Below are 13,057 nucleotides of genomic sequence, written 5' to 3' on the forward strand. Positions count from 1 at the left end.
TTTATTCAAAACAGTTTGTAACCAGGTCTGGCACGCAGGCCACGCTCGAACAAAAACTTAGCTCGAGATTGATCAACTGAGACTTAAATCCAGTTTGAAAACAAATTTATTTTGGATTCAATCCAAGTCAATTCAAACTCAGCTCGTTTAGTAAAATCAAGCCTAGTTGTTCATGGCTTGAACTTAACCTACATGATCTAAACTTGACTTCGATCAAATTGAGTCCAGCCCTATCCAAAACTGCCTAGTTTAATTAACAAAATTTCAGGAGTAGAAAGAAGATACAAATTAACTGATATGGATATCATATACAGTCATTACTTACAATAATAAACAGGATTCCAAACCATCATTCTAACCTTTTTGATAGATGTTTTTATTATTACCCTAATTACTGTTTGCAATTGGACCGCCTAATTACTGTTCTTCCCTTTCGAGGAAAAGAATCTGCTAAACCCTCTTGACTGTTTCTCTGGAGTTGCGGTGGAGGAAGAAGAGGAAGAGGTTGACATTGCCGGCCTGTGTTTCAGATGTTTTGTATTGATTGGTTCTCTATTGATGTTTGGTTCGGTTTCAGATGTGCTACATGGGGAGCTATATGCATGCAAGGGGGACTCAGCACTTACTCTCTGCATATTGGCAGAAACAGCACTATCCGTCTCAGCTTGGTCCAAGGCTTGTAATCTCATGCTGCTAGAAGTCGGTTCATCTTCAGGGAACCTTTGACTCCTCTGGCTGTATAGGGATCCCATGAGCTCTGGTTGAGGACGCAATGAATTCAACTGCTTGCCAAGAAGATATATAGTTTCTTGACACTCTGCTAGCTTCTCGGCTGCCGCTCTCAACTCTTCCTCCTGAGATGAGACAAGCGAATTCAGACACAGGACTCATGTATGGGTAAGCTTATATAACTACCGATACATCAAGCATTAGAATAAACAAAAAATATGCCACACAAGAATCAGGGTTTTTGGTATGCTTTTGTATTATATAAAACTGGGGGTTTAGCACACATTTCCATGAGCTCTAAAAGGTTACAAGACAGTCAACCAACAGTAGTGAGTGTAAAGCTAATTGTGGAAGATACAAGGACTTAAATCAAGTACAGGGAAGTCTAATTCGAGGTTATATTACAGTCTCACCTGTTTGGTCTTGAGATCATTATCAGCCTCACCACAGCACTCATTCCTAAAATAGGAAACGCAGAAATTAGAAATAAGATCATAGTTTTTACAAGCACATGGCAATTCCAGAATTTCTAAATATGTAAACGAATCCGTCAATGCTGAGGTAATGGAACAAAAAACCAATTGCCTAGGTACCAGAAACATGAATCACTACAGCTTTTTTAAGACAACCAAGTCCACTAAGGGCAGGGAAGTGAATCCACGGCCAAAAAACCACTTCTTGCAACAAAAATTTAAGTATACTTTATTCCATAGGCTAGTATGTAAATTTCTTAAATGAAATATTGTGGCTTATAACAAAAAACAGCAAAAAGAAGTTGGATGCTAACCTTTGTAATAGTTCCTCAAGCTCCTTGCATCTAACCAGAGCATCATTGTGACTTGTCTTTTCAGCTCGAAGCTCATTTTCCACATTTTCTATTTTTGCTCTGAGAAGGTTCATCTCAGATTCTAGTTCCTGGGCACGCATTTCAAGTGTCCTGTATGACTCTGCCATACATTTGAGCTGTGTCTCAGCCAAGGTGTTTGATTTTTGAGCAGAAGCCAACTGTGATTTAGTCTCAGTGAGAAGCTGCTCAGTTTCATGTAATTGAGATTTTGTCATCTCCATAATTTCAGTACATCTAGCTAGATCCATTGCCATGTTATCTTTCTCCAATTTCAATACCTCAAACTCTTCTGGCGAGAATGGGCAAGCAGTGGTTTTTACTTCATAGCCTCTGACTAAATTACCATCATCGAGAACCTCAGAATCTGAGGTTGGAATAGAAATGTGGTCACAGCCATTAGTATATCTTTCTCCTGATGAGTCCTGAACTACCTTATTCTCTGGTAAAGCAACCTTATCAATGCAATCTGGACTATTAGGTTCAACTTCAATACCCTTGTAGCCCAGGATATTTATTCTGAGTTCGCTGGCTTTTGCTAAGACAAGAGAAAGGTCAAAAATGAAATCAACCAAACTTTCATTGCTGTCCAAGGCCTTATTAAAGCTGACAGAGAACTTCTCAATCTTTTGGCTCAATCCATTCCCATCAGAAGATGTATCATGAACTGCCCTTGCTTCTTTGCTGAGTAACAGCACAAAGTCATGAATATAAGTAATGGCTGTCAACAATTCCTGGCTTGTAACACATACAGCTTTTGGAACTGGCTTTTCATCTTGAAAGAAGTCAATTTTCTTATCTGCACTTAATTTGGCATCTCCTGGAGCCTCCCTATTGCATGAGGCATGAGAAGAGTGCACATCTGTAGAACCACAACTTGCACAATGCTGATGCAGTGTACCACGCACATCTTCAGCAACACGTTTAATATCCTCTACAATTTTCCCCATATCAGCATCATTGGACATGGACTCAAGTAACATTGAGATTCTTGATCGAAGCTGCACTATTGGAAGCTGCTCTGCCTCAGATTCTGGGATACTCTGGGACAAATCCATATTATGGTGCTGTTCAGATTGGAAATCCTCGCCAGTATTGACCACTCCTGAAGCATCGCCATTCATGATAACTTCACATTTCTTCTTATTTGCAGAGCTTGGAGGAGTAGTGGCATCATTTGCATTAGTATCATTTGATAAACAAGCCAACTTCTCCATCTCAAGAAAGTCATCCATAAGCTCCAAGTGCTTTGCATTTTCAGCCTTGTTCAACTTCTCAATGTTCTTTTCCTTCTTGAGCTCAGGGTGCTCAGAGATCAGTGCTGTTGCCCAAGAGTCTGCACAGCTTACCTTGTCATCATTTTCATCTTCCGACATGGAGGTAAAGCTAGGTGGATTGCTAGCATTCTGACTTGAGTAGCCTTCAGCAGCAATCTGAACCATAGACATTGAAGGACTTTTCTGCTGACTACCAGTTTGCAGTTGTGCCTCCAAAGTTTGAAGCTTGCTAGAAGTCTTAGCACACAGATTCCTTGAAGCTTGCAATTCGCTGTTACGCTTTGCCAAAGCTTCTTTAAGCATCTTTGTTTCTTCTTCTGTTGCCAATAACCGTTCAGTGAGAAACTCATTTTCTTTGTGGAATTTCTGTACACTATCAAGTGAGAACTCAGTAACAGGTGATAAATGCGGACTGGGTGGCTTAACAGGAGATCTCTTTAGACGGGTATCTCCATAGTCTCGGCCTAAACTTTCTACCTCTAGCTTCATTTGTGCCAAAGCAGCAGGCCCAGGCAACTTCTTCCGCACAAGTCCCCGTAATCTTTGGCACTCTGCTTCCAGCTTAGCTATCTTCTTGACACCCTCCATATGTTGCTTGTTGGCTGCTTCTGCGGACCTCATACTCATATTCTTTTCTTCATTACGAATTTCAAGCTCTTTGGAAACCACGTGCAGTTCATATTTCGCTGAATTTATTTCCCTTTCACATGATTCAATATTGCTTTTCAAAAGTTCAATTTCAGCCTCAGCTTGGGATTTTTCTTCACTTACCTTCACTAGCATGTTGGAACGTTCTTGCAAAGACCTTGAAAGCTCAGCATTTTCCACTTCAGACCTAAGGATTTCTTGGTCAAGGTTGGCTATTTTTGCTTCAAGCCCAAGCCTAATTTTGTCCCACTGCTTAGTTTTTGTGAAAACAACATCTTGCAGTTTCTTCTCATGTTCTTCCTTCAGATTTCGTATCTGCCGCATACATTCTTTAAGAGCACCATCCAAATGTGATGCTCGATCTTCAGCGGTAAGCTTCAGTAGTGTGACAGATTCTAAATGATTTTTCAATGCCAATGCTTCTGCTTCAGCCTTCTCCCAACCTACCACAAATGAAGGTCTCATATCAAAATTTTAAAGACTAGATGAATCAAAAACCCAATAGTTTCAAAGAGCCTTTGAGTAACAAAAGTATTGTATTCAGATTAGATCTGCAACATACCTGAGACAGCCTCTTCAGCAACTTTTGAATGCTGTTTCACCAGGTTGTCCTTGGTAGTAATCTCTGTTTGGGCAATGGACAACTGTTCATTCAAGTCTTTAATTTGATCTTCCAGTGTGTGAATTTGTTCCTCATAAGTCTTCACTTGAACCTCCAGACCAGTCAGATGGGAATATGATTCCACAGAAATTTGAACATATGTTGGCTTTTTGTAATTATCCTGTCAAATTAGAAGATACCAACAAAGAAGAACAATTTAAACTACAAAAGAAGTATCACTGAAATTAATTAACCTCGTAAAACAGATACTGCTAACTATATCCCACCACCCCTATGCACATTGAAAAAATGCATCCGTGAGACCCATGGAGCTTTTAAGAACCTAATATTGAATTCATTGTGGGGCAGGAAAAAGGAGATGCTGAACAAGACTGTCAATTCAGCAAAGGGGGCTAGCAGATATTGTTATGTATGCAATTTAAAAAATTAATTTTAAACAATAGAAATAATTACATTGAGGCTTGAAATTAATTAATGTATCCTCGTTCATTTTATCAATCAAACCTGCAGTCACTATTTCACCCATTTATATCAAAGCAACATTTTATTCCATACAATCTCAACGTGGCAAATCATCTGACTACAATAGTTGAAATTGAAATGTGCATTCACAGCTTTCAATGAGCATGACTGAACTATAACTATTCATATGTAAGTAGAAACACAAATCAACAAGAAGGGTGTGCTTGAGAAATATTCTGTTATGACCTATGTTTATGTATCCCACAAGAAGGAAAAGCAAAGACAAGGGAAACAAGGGGAAAAGGAAAAGCAGTTACAAGCAGTAAAGTTGGAGATTGCAGATGGCACAAAAAGGGAAGGCACAAATGGCATGCATTCAAGGGCAGGACCTACCTGATTGGTTCGGGATCCAACAGATGCCAGAGCAGTACCAACAGACTCTGAAGCAGCTAACACCTTCTCAGTCTTTTCAGATGATGATTTTTTCTTCCATGGCCAACCCCGGCGGTCCATCTCAAGCTGTATAGTTAGCACAGGAATGAAGTTTAAGCTTCAAAATGATACAAGACCACTAAAGAAAGATATACAAACGAGTGCATAAAACAACACAAATACTAAAAATTGACGTGTAACCACAACTTGCTAATTAACCATTAGCATAGACACATCAGTCTAAATTCCAAAACAACATGACATGAATACATTTGTGATTGAGGCAGACATACCTAACCCAACAAGCAATTAGTTTTTATTTTAAAAATAAAAAATTCTCAAGTAAATACGGATCAAATTATTGCCAGAGCCTATTAAAGTGGTGAAAGGAGATGATCGGAAAAAAAAAAATGAAGATATGATGTGAATTACAGCCGATTAAATAGAAAAAAGCAACTCACAAAAATGTGTAAACAATGGCTTGCATTATGTTCTAATTAAATAAAACTGAATTTTTTTTAATTGAAAAATCAAGAACACTGTTTCAGTTGTTCTAGTAAGAGTATAACAACGACGGTACCATCCTCTTAAAGATCTGATTGTAAAGCTTCCAATAGCTCAAGATTAAGAGTTAGAAGGAAACTTCAGATGGATGATAAAAAGTCATAAATTAAAGTTAAGAAGAATAAAACCTTTATATAGACGAAATGAGATCCAAATTAATCAGAAACACGGTGAGAACTAGTGAAAAGAAAAAGAGAAAAGTGGAAAACAATCGCAAAAGTTCCTTCTGAAAATACTAACTGAAATGATATTGTACCAAGCAACACTGTGATTATTTCAGGATCAGAATAAGAATATGAGGTATTGACATTGTTTATAGCAGGAACAAACCTTGAAGCGGAAGATATATAGAACTGAAACCACACCGACAAAAACAGACAAAGAAACAAAACTTGGAAGCACAGAGATTTTAAATAATAACAAAGACTGTTTTCAAAAAATAGAAAAAAAAAATGGAAAACACATTACTCTTTTTAACAGCAAGCAACAGCATAATTGGCAACAAAGGTAATAATAACAAACTAAAACTGTATATATGATTAGCGGCGAAAACAGGCCTACCAGAAGTAATGTGACTTCAAAAGAGATAGAAAAAGAAAGCGCAGCCTCCAATTTGTTCAAGAAAGATCTGTACTTACAGAGGTTTCAAAACAATGAGGTGGTTGCGACGGCGGAGGAAGAGGAAGAAGAGGAAGAGAGAGCGGTGGTGGCAGTGGTGGTGGTTATGAGACTTAACTAAGCTCCAAACACATTAACTTCTAAATTAATTTGGTAAGTTTGAAACCCGGACTGATAATTTATTTAAGTATGTTTTTTTGTTTTACATTGTTGTGGAGTTTATTATGAATTGACATAGATTAGCCTTGAGAAATTTAAAATGGCGAATGGGTCCCTCACGCTTGTGGGAGAAGCTAAGCTGCTGAGCTGTATCCGATAATTAGCAAAATTGTGTTTGAGTTGATTGCATGTTACGACTTTGGACCACCACCGTCAACAGCTCATGCCGAAGAGTAATGAGCCGGGGGATTCCATGTATTGGCGATGCATCTGCTTTCATGGATGATCACATTTGCGCCGTTCATTTCCCCTCACAAATGAATAACGATGGTGAGAATTGTTGCATCAGACCATGACAGCACAGGAGGTTAAAATGTAGGGCCAGTGCCCAAGTTATGGGCTGCGGGTGTTGATTTGGAGAGATCAAAGTGGAAATGATAGCCTTCCTACTCCTTTGTTGCGTCAGAATTGAAAATTGTGCCCTCACCAGGGAGATAACATCCACATGATAAATTGAAGACAAATAAAGTCTCCAATCAAATCACTGGATTAATTACAACAGTAAATAGGACATAACAAACTGTAATTACCGCAATTAGAAATGAACTAATTTAGCCCACAAAACCGTTATAGCACGTTGCAGATTAACTTAAATTTGTTAATCTTAAGTTAAAATTTTAAAAAAATTTAATTTGATTTGACTTATAATTGAGATAAATGACTTAATTTTATTTAAATTATATTAAATAATTATTAAAATAATATTATTTTATCTATTATTAGATAAATTGATATCGTTTTATCAATAAATAAAAAATTTGAATCATAAATCTAAATTATAAATTTAAATCATAAACTGAATCAAATTCAAATTGAATTATTTTTATCTGATTTAATTTTAACTTAATAAATTTAAGTCAAATTATTTTTTATTTAAGTTAAACTTAAATCAAAACGGATTGGTGGGCTCATGCCCATCCTTAATTACACATAGATAACCATAACATGTAAAAAAATTATGGTGTCTAGGTACACGTAATTACAAAATCTGAGCAGTCGAATTCCTAGACCAATATAATATAAACGATATATTTTCGTTAGGTATAGGCTTTCTTTATTATAATTTTATCATAACTCTTAACATAATATCTCTAAATAATTATGTCATTACGGTGGTGCAAATTCCTGCATCAATAAATTACAACTTTGAACCGAAGCAAACCCAGTATCTCTTCTTTCTAGTCACTTGGATGTCAAAGACTAACTACTCTGGAAAAAATGTGAAATGTATTTTCTTTTACAAAATCAAAACTGTTGACCGTACGTAGCATAATCTACCACTAAATTTTGTGTGGGCACTGGTCGGGATTGTCAACGTTACGAGAATAACGGAAAAAAGCAGAAAACACAGGTAAAGGTAATTTGGAGTTTTATCAGCTCCAGGGACTCTGAGATTTCACGTTAGATTTTTTGTTTTGGGTATCTAGAAGTGCAGTGCAGGCATCCATGTCGTTTTCTACAGGTTGAGCGTCTCTTTCTTTCTACCACTTCAATTGCTTAAGGTTTTGTTTTCCTTTTAATAGGGAAAAAAACTCACAAAATCCACCCATTAAAGCATTAAAAAGATTATATTCAATTCAAACTAAATTTGAATAATATTTAATTTAAGATCAATAAATTAATATTTAAATTTTAATTAAAAACAAACATAGATATCTTTAGAAAGCTCAAATAAAAAAATAAAATTCTAATGAAAAGAAAATTGAAGTTCTCAAATATTTTGATTAAAAAATTTATTAATTTTTTAAATTAAAAAAATGGGGTTTAATTTTATTTATCTTTGACATTAACCAAAAATTTAACTAAGGTAGATAATGAGCGAGGGTCTAAATTTTTGACATATCGAAAGTATTTAAGAATTCTTGAAATCAGGGGGAGACTTCAAATTCATTCTTTTATATAGGCCACGTGTCACAAAGTTAATTACTGTTGCATTTTCTATGTTGCTACCGTCAAACTTAGTACTGTTTATCTGACTTACTTTTGCTTGTCTATCAGCCGCAGCTCTGTTTTACCTCTCTCATTTAATGCTTCATTTATTATATAATTGTGATCGACGGCTGTGATGTGTTTGCCCCTGTGTATTCTTGTCCTCATCGAATCAGTATATGTGACGTCAGACGAGGAAATCGGGAAATCAAGAAGGAACAGTCGTTTGACATGTCGGCGTGATTTGACAATTCACATGTTACTGACTGACTCTTCTATTTACAAGTCGAATTCTTGACGGTTAAAATTAGGGTTTATGAATGAATATGAGGGCCCTTCAGTTTAATTTATGGATTAATCCGATCTGACGGCTACAATAACTCAGACCGGATTTGTCATCCGTTCAAATCTATCGGGCTTTTAAAACACTGGAAGTGGTTGATTGTCATTATTCCATCATCATGTGGAGACCACTCAAATAGAAAACGACCACGTTTCATCCAACCCGGATGTTGATTATCGAAACGGACAGCGTCGGCAGAGGGAGGCATAACGCTCACCTGCTCAATCACGACAAAACACATTACACCGAAACTAATAATTAATAATTACAATAGAAAATTTTATGAGTTATTAATTTCACGATTTTAGGCACACACAAATCTTACAATGCCTTCCATATCCTCCTCTACAAATATTGGCCGAGGCTATTTTAGCCTTTTTACTTAGTAGCCTTCGATTATAATTCAGGCCTGCTCTCTTTTTTCTTTTATAAAGTCCAAGTTATATTATTTACTCAATAATCTGCCTAGCATTTGAACCAATCAGTCCAATTTTATCCTGTCTTGCCATGCCCCCCAACCTGACCCATTTCATTTCCTCGAAAGCTTCAATTAATTGGAGGTAAGTGATCGATTATTGTATGCTTATAATAGAATAAAATGTCAATCAACCATCCACTTATCCCACTTTTATACTAATTATTAAACGATGTGCTGAAATTAATAAATAATAAATCAGAGAGAACAATGTTTGAGCTCAAAGTTAGAACGAGTTCTAACACTTCCTTTTATAAAATAAATTAAATTTTTTCGTTAATTTAAATATTTAAATTGATATTAGTTTATAATAAATTTAAAGTAAAATTATATTTGAGGTAAGTTTGAATCTTAATTTGTTGATTTTAAGTTAATATTTTAAAACATAAATACGGTCTTATTCGAGCTCACATTGAATACAATCTAACATTATCTTCTTACACCCCTTTATAGGTTATATTTGAGCTAAATTAGGCCAGTATTGATTTGGTTTTCATCTTGAAATGAGTGGAATTATAGTTAGAATAGTCTCAATTAGGGTTGAAAACAAGTCGAGTCACGTTTGAATAGGGCCCAACTCATTTTCGACTTATTTTGGACTAGACTTGACTCGGGTTTGGGTTCAGGTTTGTTGAGCTCCCTCCCTCATATGTTTGTGATCGAGTTTGTATTTGTTGTCTTGAACTCATGTTCAGGCTCATCCAAACTAAACTTGTCTTGAACCCAAACAAACTTACTTTGAATCTAATCCTATATTTAGGTAAAGTTAGAAACACTGACTTTTGCTAAGGGTTCAAGTGAGTCGTGTTTGGCTCGCGAGAACCCTTTATTGATTCAAACAAATTCGAATTCAAAACTAGACTTTATTAACGATTCTTAGTTTTCATCATCTATGAGAATCCTTACTCAAACAAATTCGAACTCAAAACTAAACATTATTGATTTAAAATGAATTTGAATCCGCCCATGTTCAATCTCGAATAGATAATTTTATTAATTTTTAAAAGATTAATTTGTATTGCTGTCACCACAAGCACAAAAGGTATTAAAAAGAAAACAAAAAGTTATTTAAAAAAAAAAAAAAAAAAAGGTTAAAGAAGTTAAAGGGATAGTTCCTTGTTGGCAAGAATCGTAAAAGAGAAAATTCCATTGACAGCTAAAACGAATAAGCATCTTCGAATAAAGTATTACTATAACCATAATGAGATTGGATAGTTGTTAGGAAATACAGATGTGCCTTAAGATTGTCACCAAAATCTATTGTAATTTAGTAAGTAGTATTAATTAAGTCACATTATTTTGCACGCATGTTTATATAATAATGTAAAATGACGTGTAAAAACGGAAACAATCTGTTGGAACGCACGTGCATGCACGGGTTAGTTTTGACAAGGCTATTAAAGTCAAATTCTTTTTAAATTTTGAGTTTACAGCATTAATTTAAAATTTAAATACCTTTAAAATAAATTTAAATTAAAATTTGGTTTTATGTAAATCAAATTAAATATAAATTTAATTTAATTTAAATTCAATTATAAGATATCATATCAGCGAGTGTAACCGGTGAAGGAAGTGCCAAAGAAAGTGATTTTTTTTGGAATGAGGATCCAATCTTACTGAAGACAGCTTTTATGAATTATGGCCTCTGATTTCTCAAAGTGAATGAGGTTTTTGTTTTCCTTGGATTCGATTTGGGGGAGTCTGGTACTTCTGTCTTGCACTGCACTTTTTCTTTGCTTTTGATGCCCCCAATGGAGATCATGATCGTATATTTTTCCTTTTTTTCGGCTGATCTTATTACCATTATTAATGCCCTCAATTCAACGTTATAGTCCTTTATTTGGCATTTGTTGCCTTGAGCCATGGGTGGTGGACCATGCGGATGACAAAAAATTTCATCTCAATTACAAATCCAGAGTTTTTTTTTTTTTTTAATCTCTTTCTATCTTTTTTTTCAAGACTAAGATTAATGAAGATCAAAATAGATCATAACTCATAATTTTAAAAGGTTTGTTACGTAGAAATAGAACAAACATCAATATTAATACTGATTATAAAGACAATATCAAGTGTTCTTTTTAAGTACTTTAGTCAAAAATTATGTTGATATAAAAAATTTCGTACCCACATCACACAAAAGTCGAAAGTCTTAAATTAATATAAATTTATTATCAATATCTTTTATGGGAGAATTGTAAGAATAACGATTAAAACAACGTTAATAAATTCAATCATGGGTTTGAATTTGAGGAAAGCAAAATAAGGGTCCAATCTAACTTTGCAATTAGCTTTAAAATAGGTTGGTTCCAAAATCAAGTTTCAATTCCCTAATAATTCATCTTCTGATTCAGGGATTTGATGAAGAGTTGAAAGATAACCAAAAGACAAAAGAGAGGCCATTTCTACCATTAACGTGTCTCTGTAATAATCCAAAACAGAATGTGACAGAGACAGGTTGGCCCAACAATGGGAAAACGAAAAGCTATGAAATTTTTATTAGGGATTTTTACTTTAATTGATTGATTTTGATTTGGGTACCATATCCAGGCAAATCCCATGAATTTAAAGTCAAAACAAGAGAATTCTGTGATGCTACAGTCGGATGTTTTAACTGCAATTGGAGATTTGGTAGTTGAGATAGGGTAAATCAGGTTATAGTGTATTGACTCAATCTCGTCACCCTTCTTGACTTATTAAAGATTTTTTACTTTCATGGTTTTGAGGAAAACTATCCTTGACATGGGCAATTTTTATAAGTAAATTCAAATTGAATTGAATTCAAATTCATTTTAGTGAAATCAAGTATATGTTTGTTAAACTCATTTTAAAGGTGTTCGAGTTTAACTCGTTTAAAAGAAGTCGAACTTGAATTAAGTTTTGAGTTCAGTTTTATACAAAAAGGATATTGTTTTGATGTATATTGATAAAAAAATTAATTGTTTTGGTCAATTTGTATCAAAATTTTCAAACTCATCTATTTTACAAGTCAAATACTCTTAAAGCTTGAATTCAAAAATATTGAATTATTAGACCTAAGTTTGAATAGATTCGATTCGAATTTAGCTCTAGCAATCTTCTCACCCATCGAGAAAATTTCCTTTTTCTTCTCCTTCTTCATAAAAAAAATAAAATTTACAAGGTGCTAAAGAGATATTTTAATAATTCATGACTTTTTATGGGTAATAATGCATTAAAGGGTTATTTGGTTTCACTCAATATAGATTATTTTGATAATTTATCTTTTATTACTTAAATTACTTTGTTTAGTTTGTCAGTAATAAAAAATTATAGTAATATTTTATTATCAATAATATTATGACAGATAATATAAGTGATAATTTGATTACCATTTTCATCTTAAGTTTTAAAATATTATCAAGATAATCTTGATTTTATTATAATTGTATTTTTTAGGATAAAATTAACCTCATTTTCAATTAATCTAACAAGTAATATAAAAAAAATATTTTAAAATAAGTATACCTAAGGGTATTTAAGTAAATTAATTTATTCATATTATTTTATTATTTTAATCAAACATAATAATTATTTATACCTACTCATTTTTATCAAATTTTATCAAATATAATAATTATTTATATCTAATAAATAGATAAATATTTTCATATTTGTCTTTATCACATAGATTTTAGTTATTTTCATCTACTTTTTCATCAGAAATCCTTATCTTGTTCGAGGAAGGGCGGGCTAGGTAGTCGGATTGGGGAGCCAAATTTTCCTCCCTATCTTGGACGGATCCTTTTGGAGCATGTTTGTGCATTATTGACGCCCACATGAAACATCCGGTCATGAGTTTAACCAGCCAGGCTTTAAGCACGGTGAAGACGGCAGAAATTTAATTTTGTCTGTCCAAACCTGATTCCCCACCATTGTT

General features: G+C 34.2%; 1 protein-coding gene across 5 annotated transcripts; it reads right to left on the reverse strand.

Moving 5' to 3' along the window:
• Positions 1-282: 282 nt before the first annotated feature.
• On the reverse strand, positions 283-6,371 carry LOC123203311 (filament-like plant protein 4). Of its 5 annotated transcripts, none has more exons than XM_044619633.1 (6): positions 6,217-6,370; positions 4,976-5,101; positions 4,061-4,280; positions 1,517-3,941; positions 1,143-1,188; positions 283-854 (listed from the first exon to the last, which is right to left on the reverse strand). In XM_044619633.1, the coding sequence occupies exons 2-6, from the start codon at positions 5,093-5,095 to the stop codon at positions 414-416; spliced, it is 3,252 nt and encodes a 1,083-aa protein (XP_044475568.1). In that variant the 5' UTR covers positions 5,096-5,101; positions 6,217-6,370; the 3' UTR covers positions 283-413. The 5 variants fall into 5 exon arrangements, with proteins under 5 accessions (XP_044475568.1, XP_044475569.1, XP_044475571.1 ...); XM_044619634.1 differs by having other exon boundaries at positions 4,976-5,132; positions 6,217-6,358; XM_044619636.1 differs by having other exon boundaries at positions 6,140-6,357.
• Between the last annotated feature and the right edge of the window lie 6,686 nt (positions 6,372-13,057).

Source organism: Mangifera indica, chromosome 19 (genome assembly GCF_011075055.1).
Source record: "Mangifera indica cultivar Alphonso chromosome 19, CATAS_Mindica_2.1, whole genome shotgun sequence".
NCBI classification, from domain to species: domain Eukaryota; kingdom Viridiplantae; phylum Streptophyta; class Magnoliopsida; order Sapindales; family Anacardiaceae; genus Mangifera; species Mangifera indica.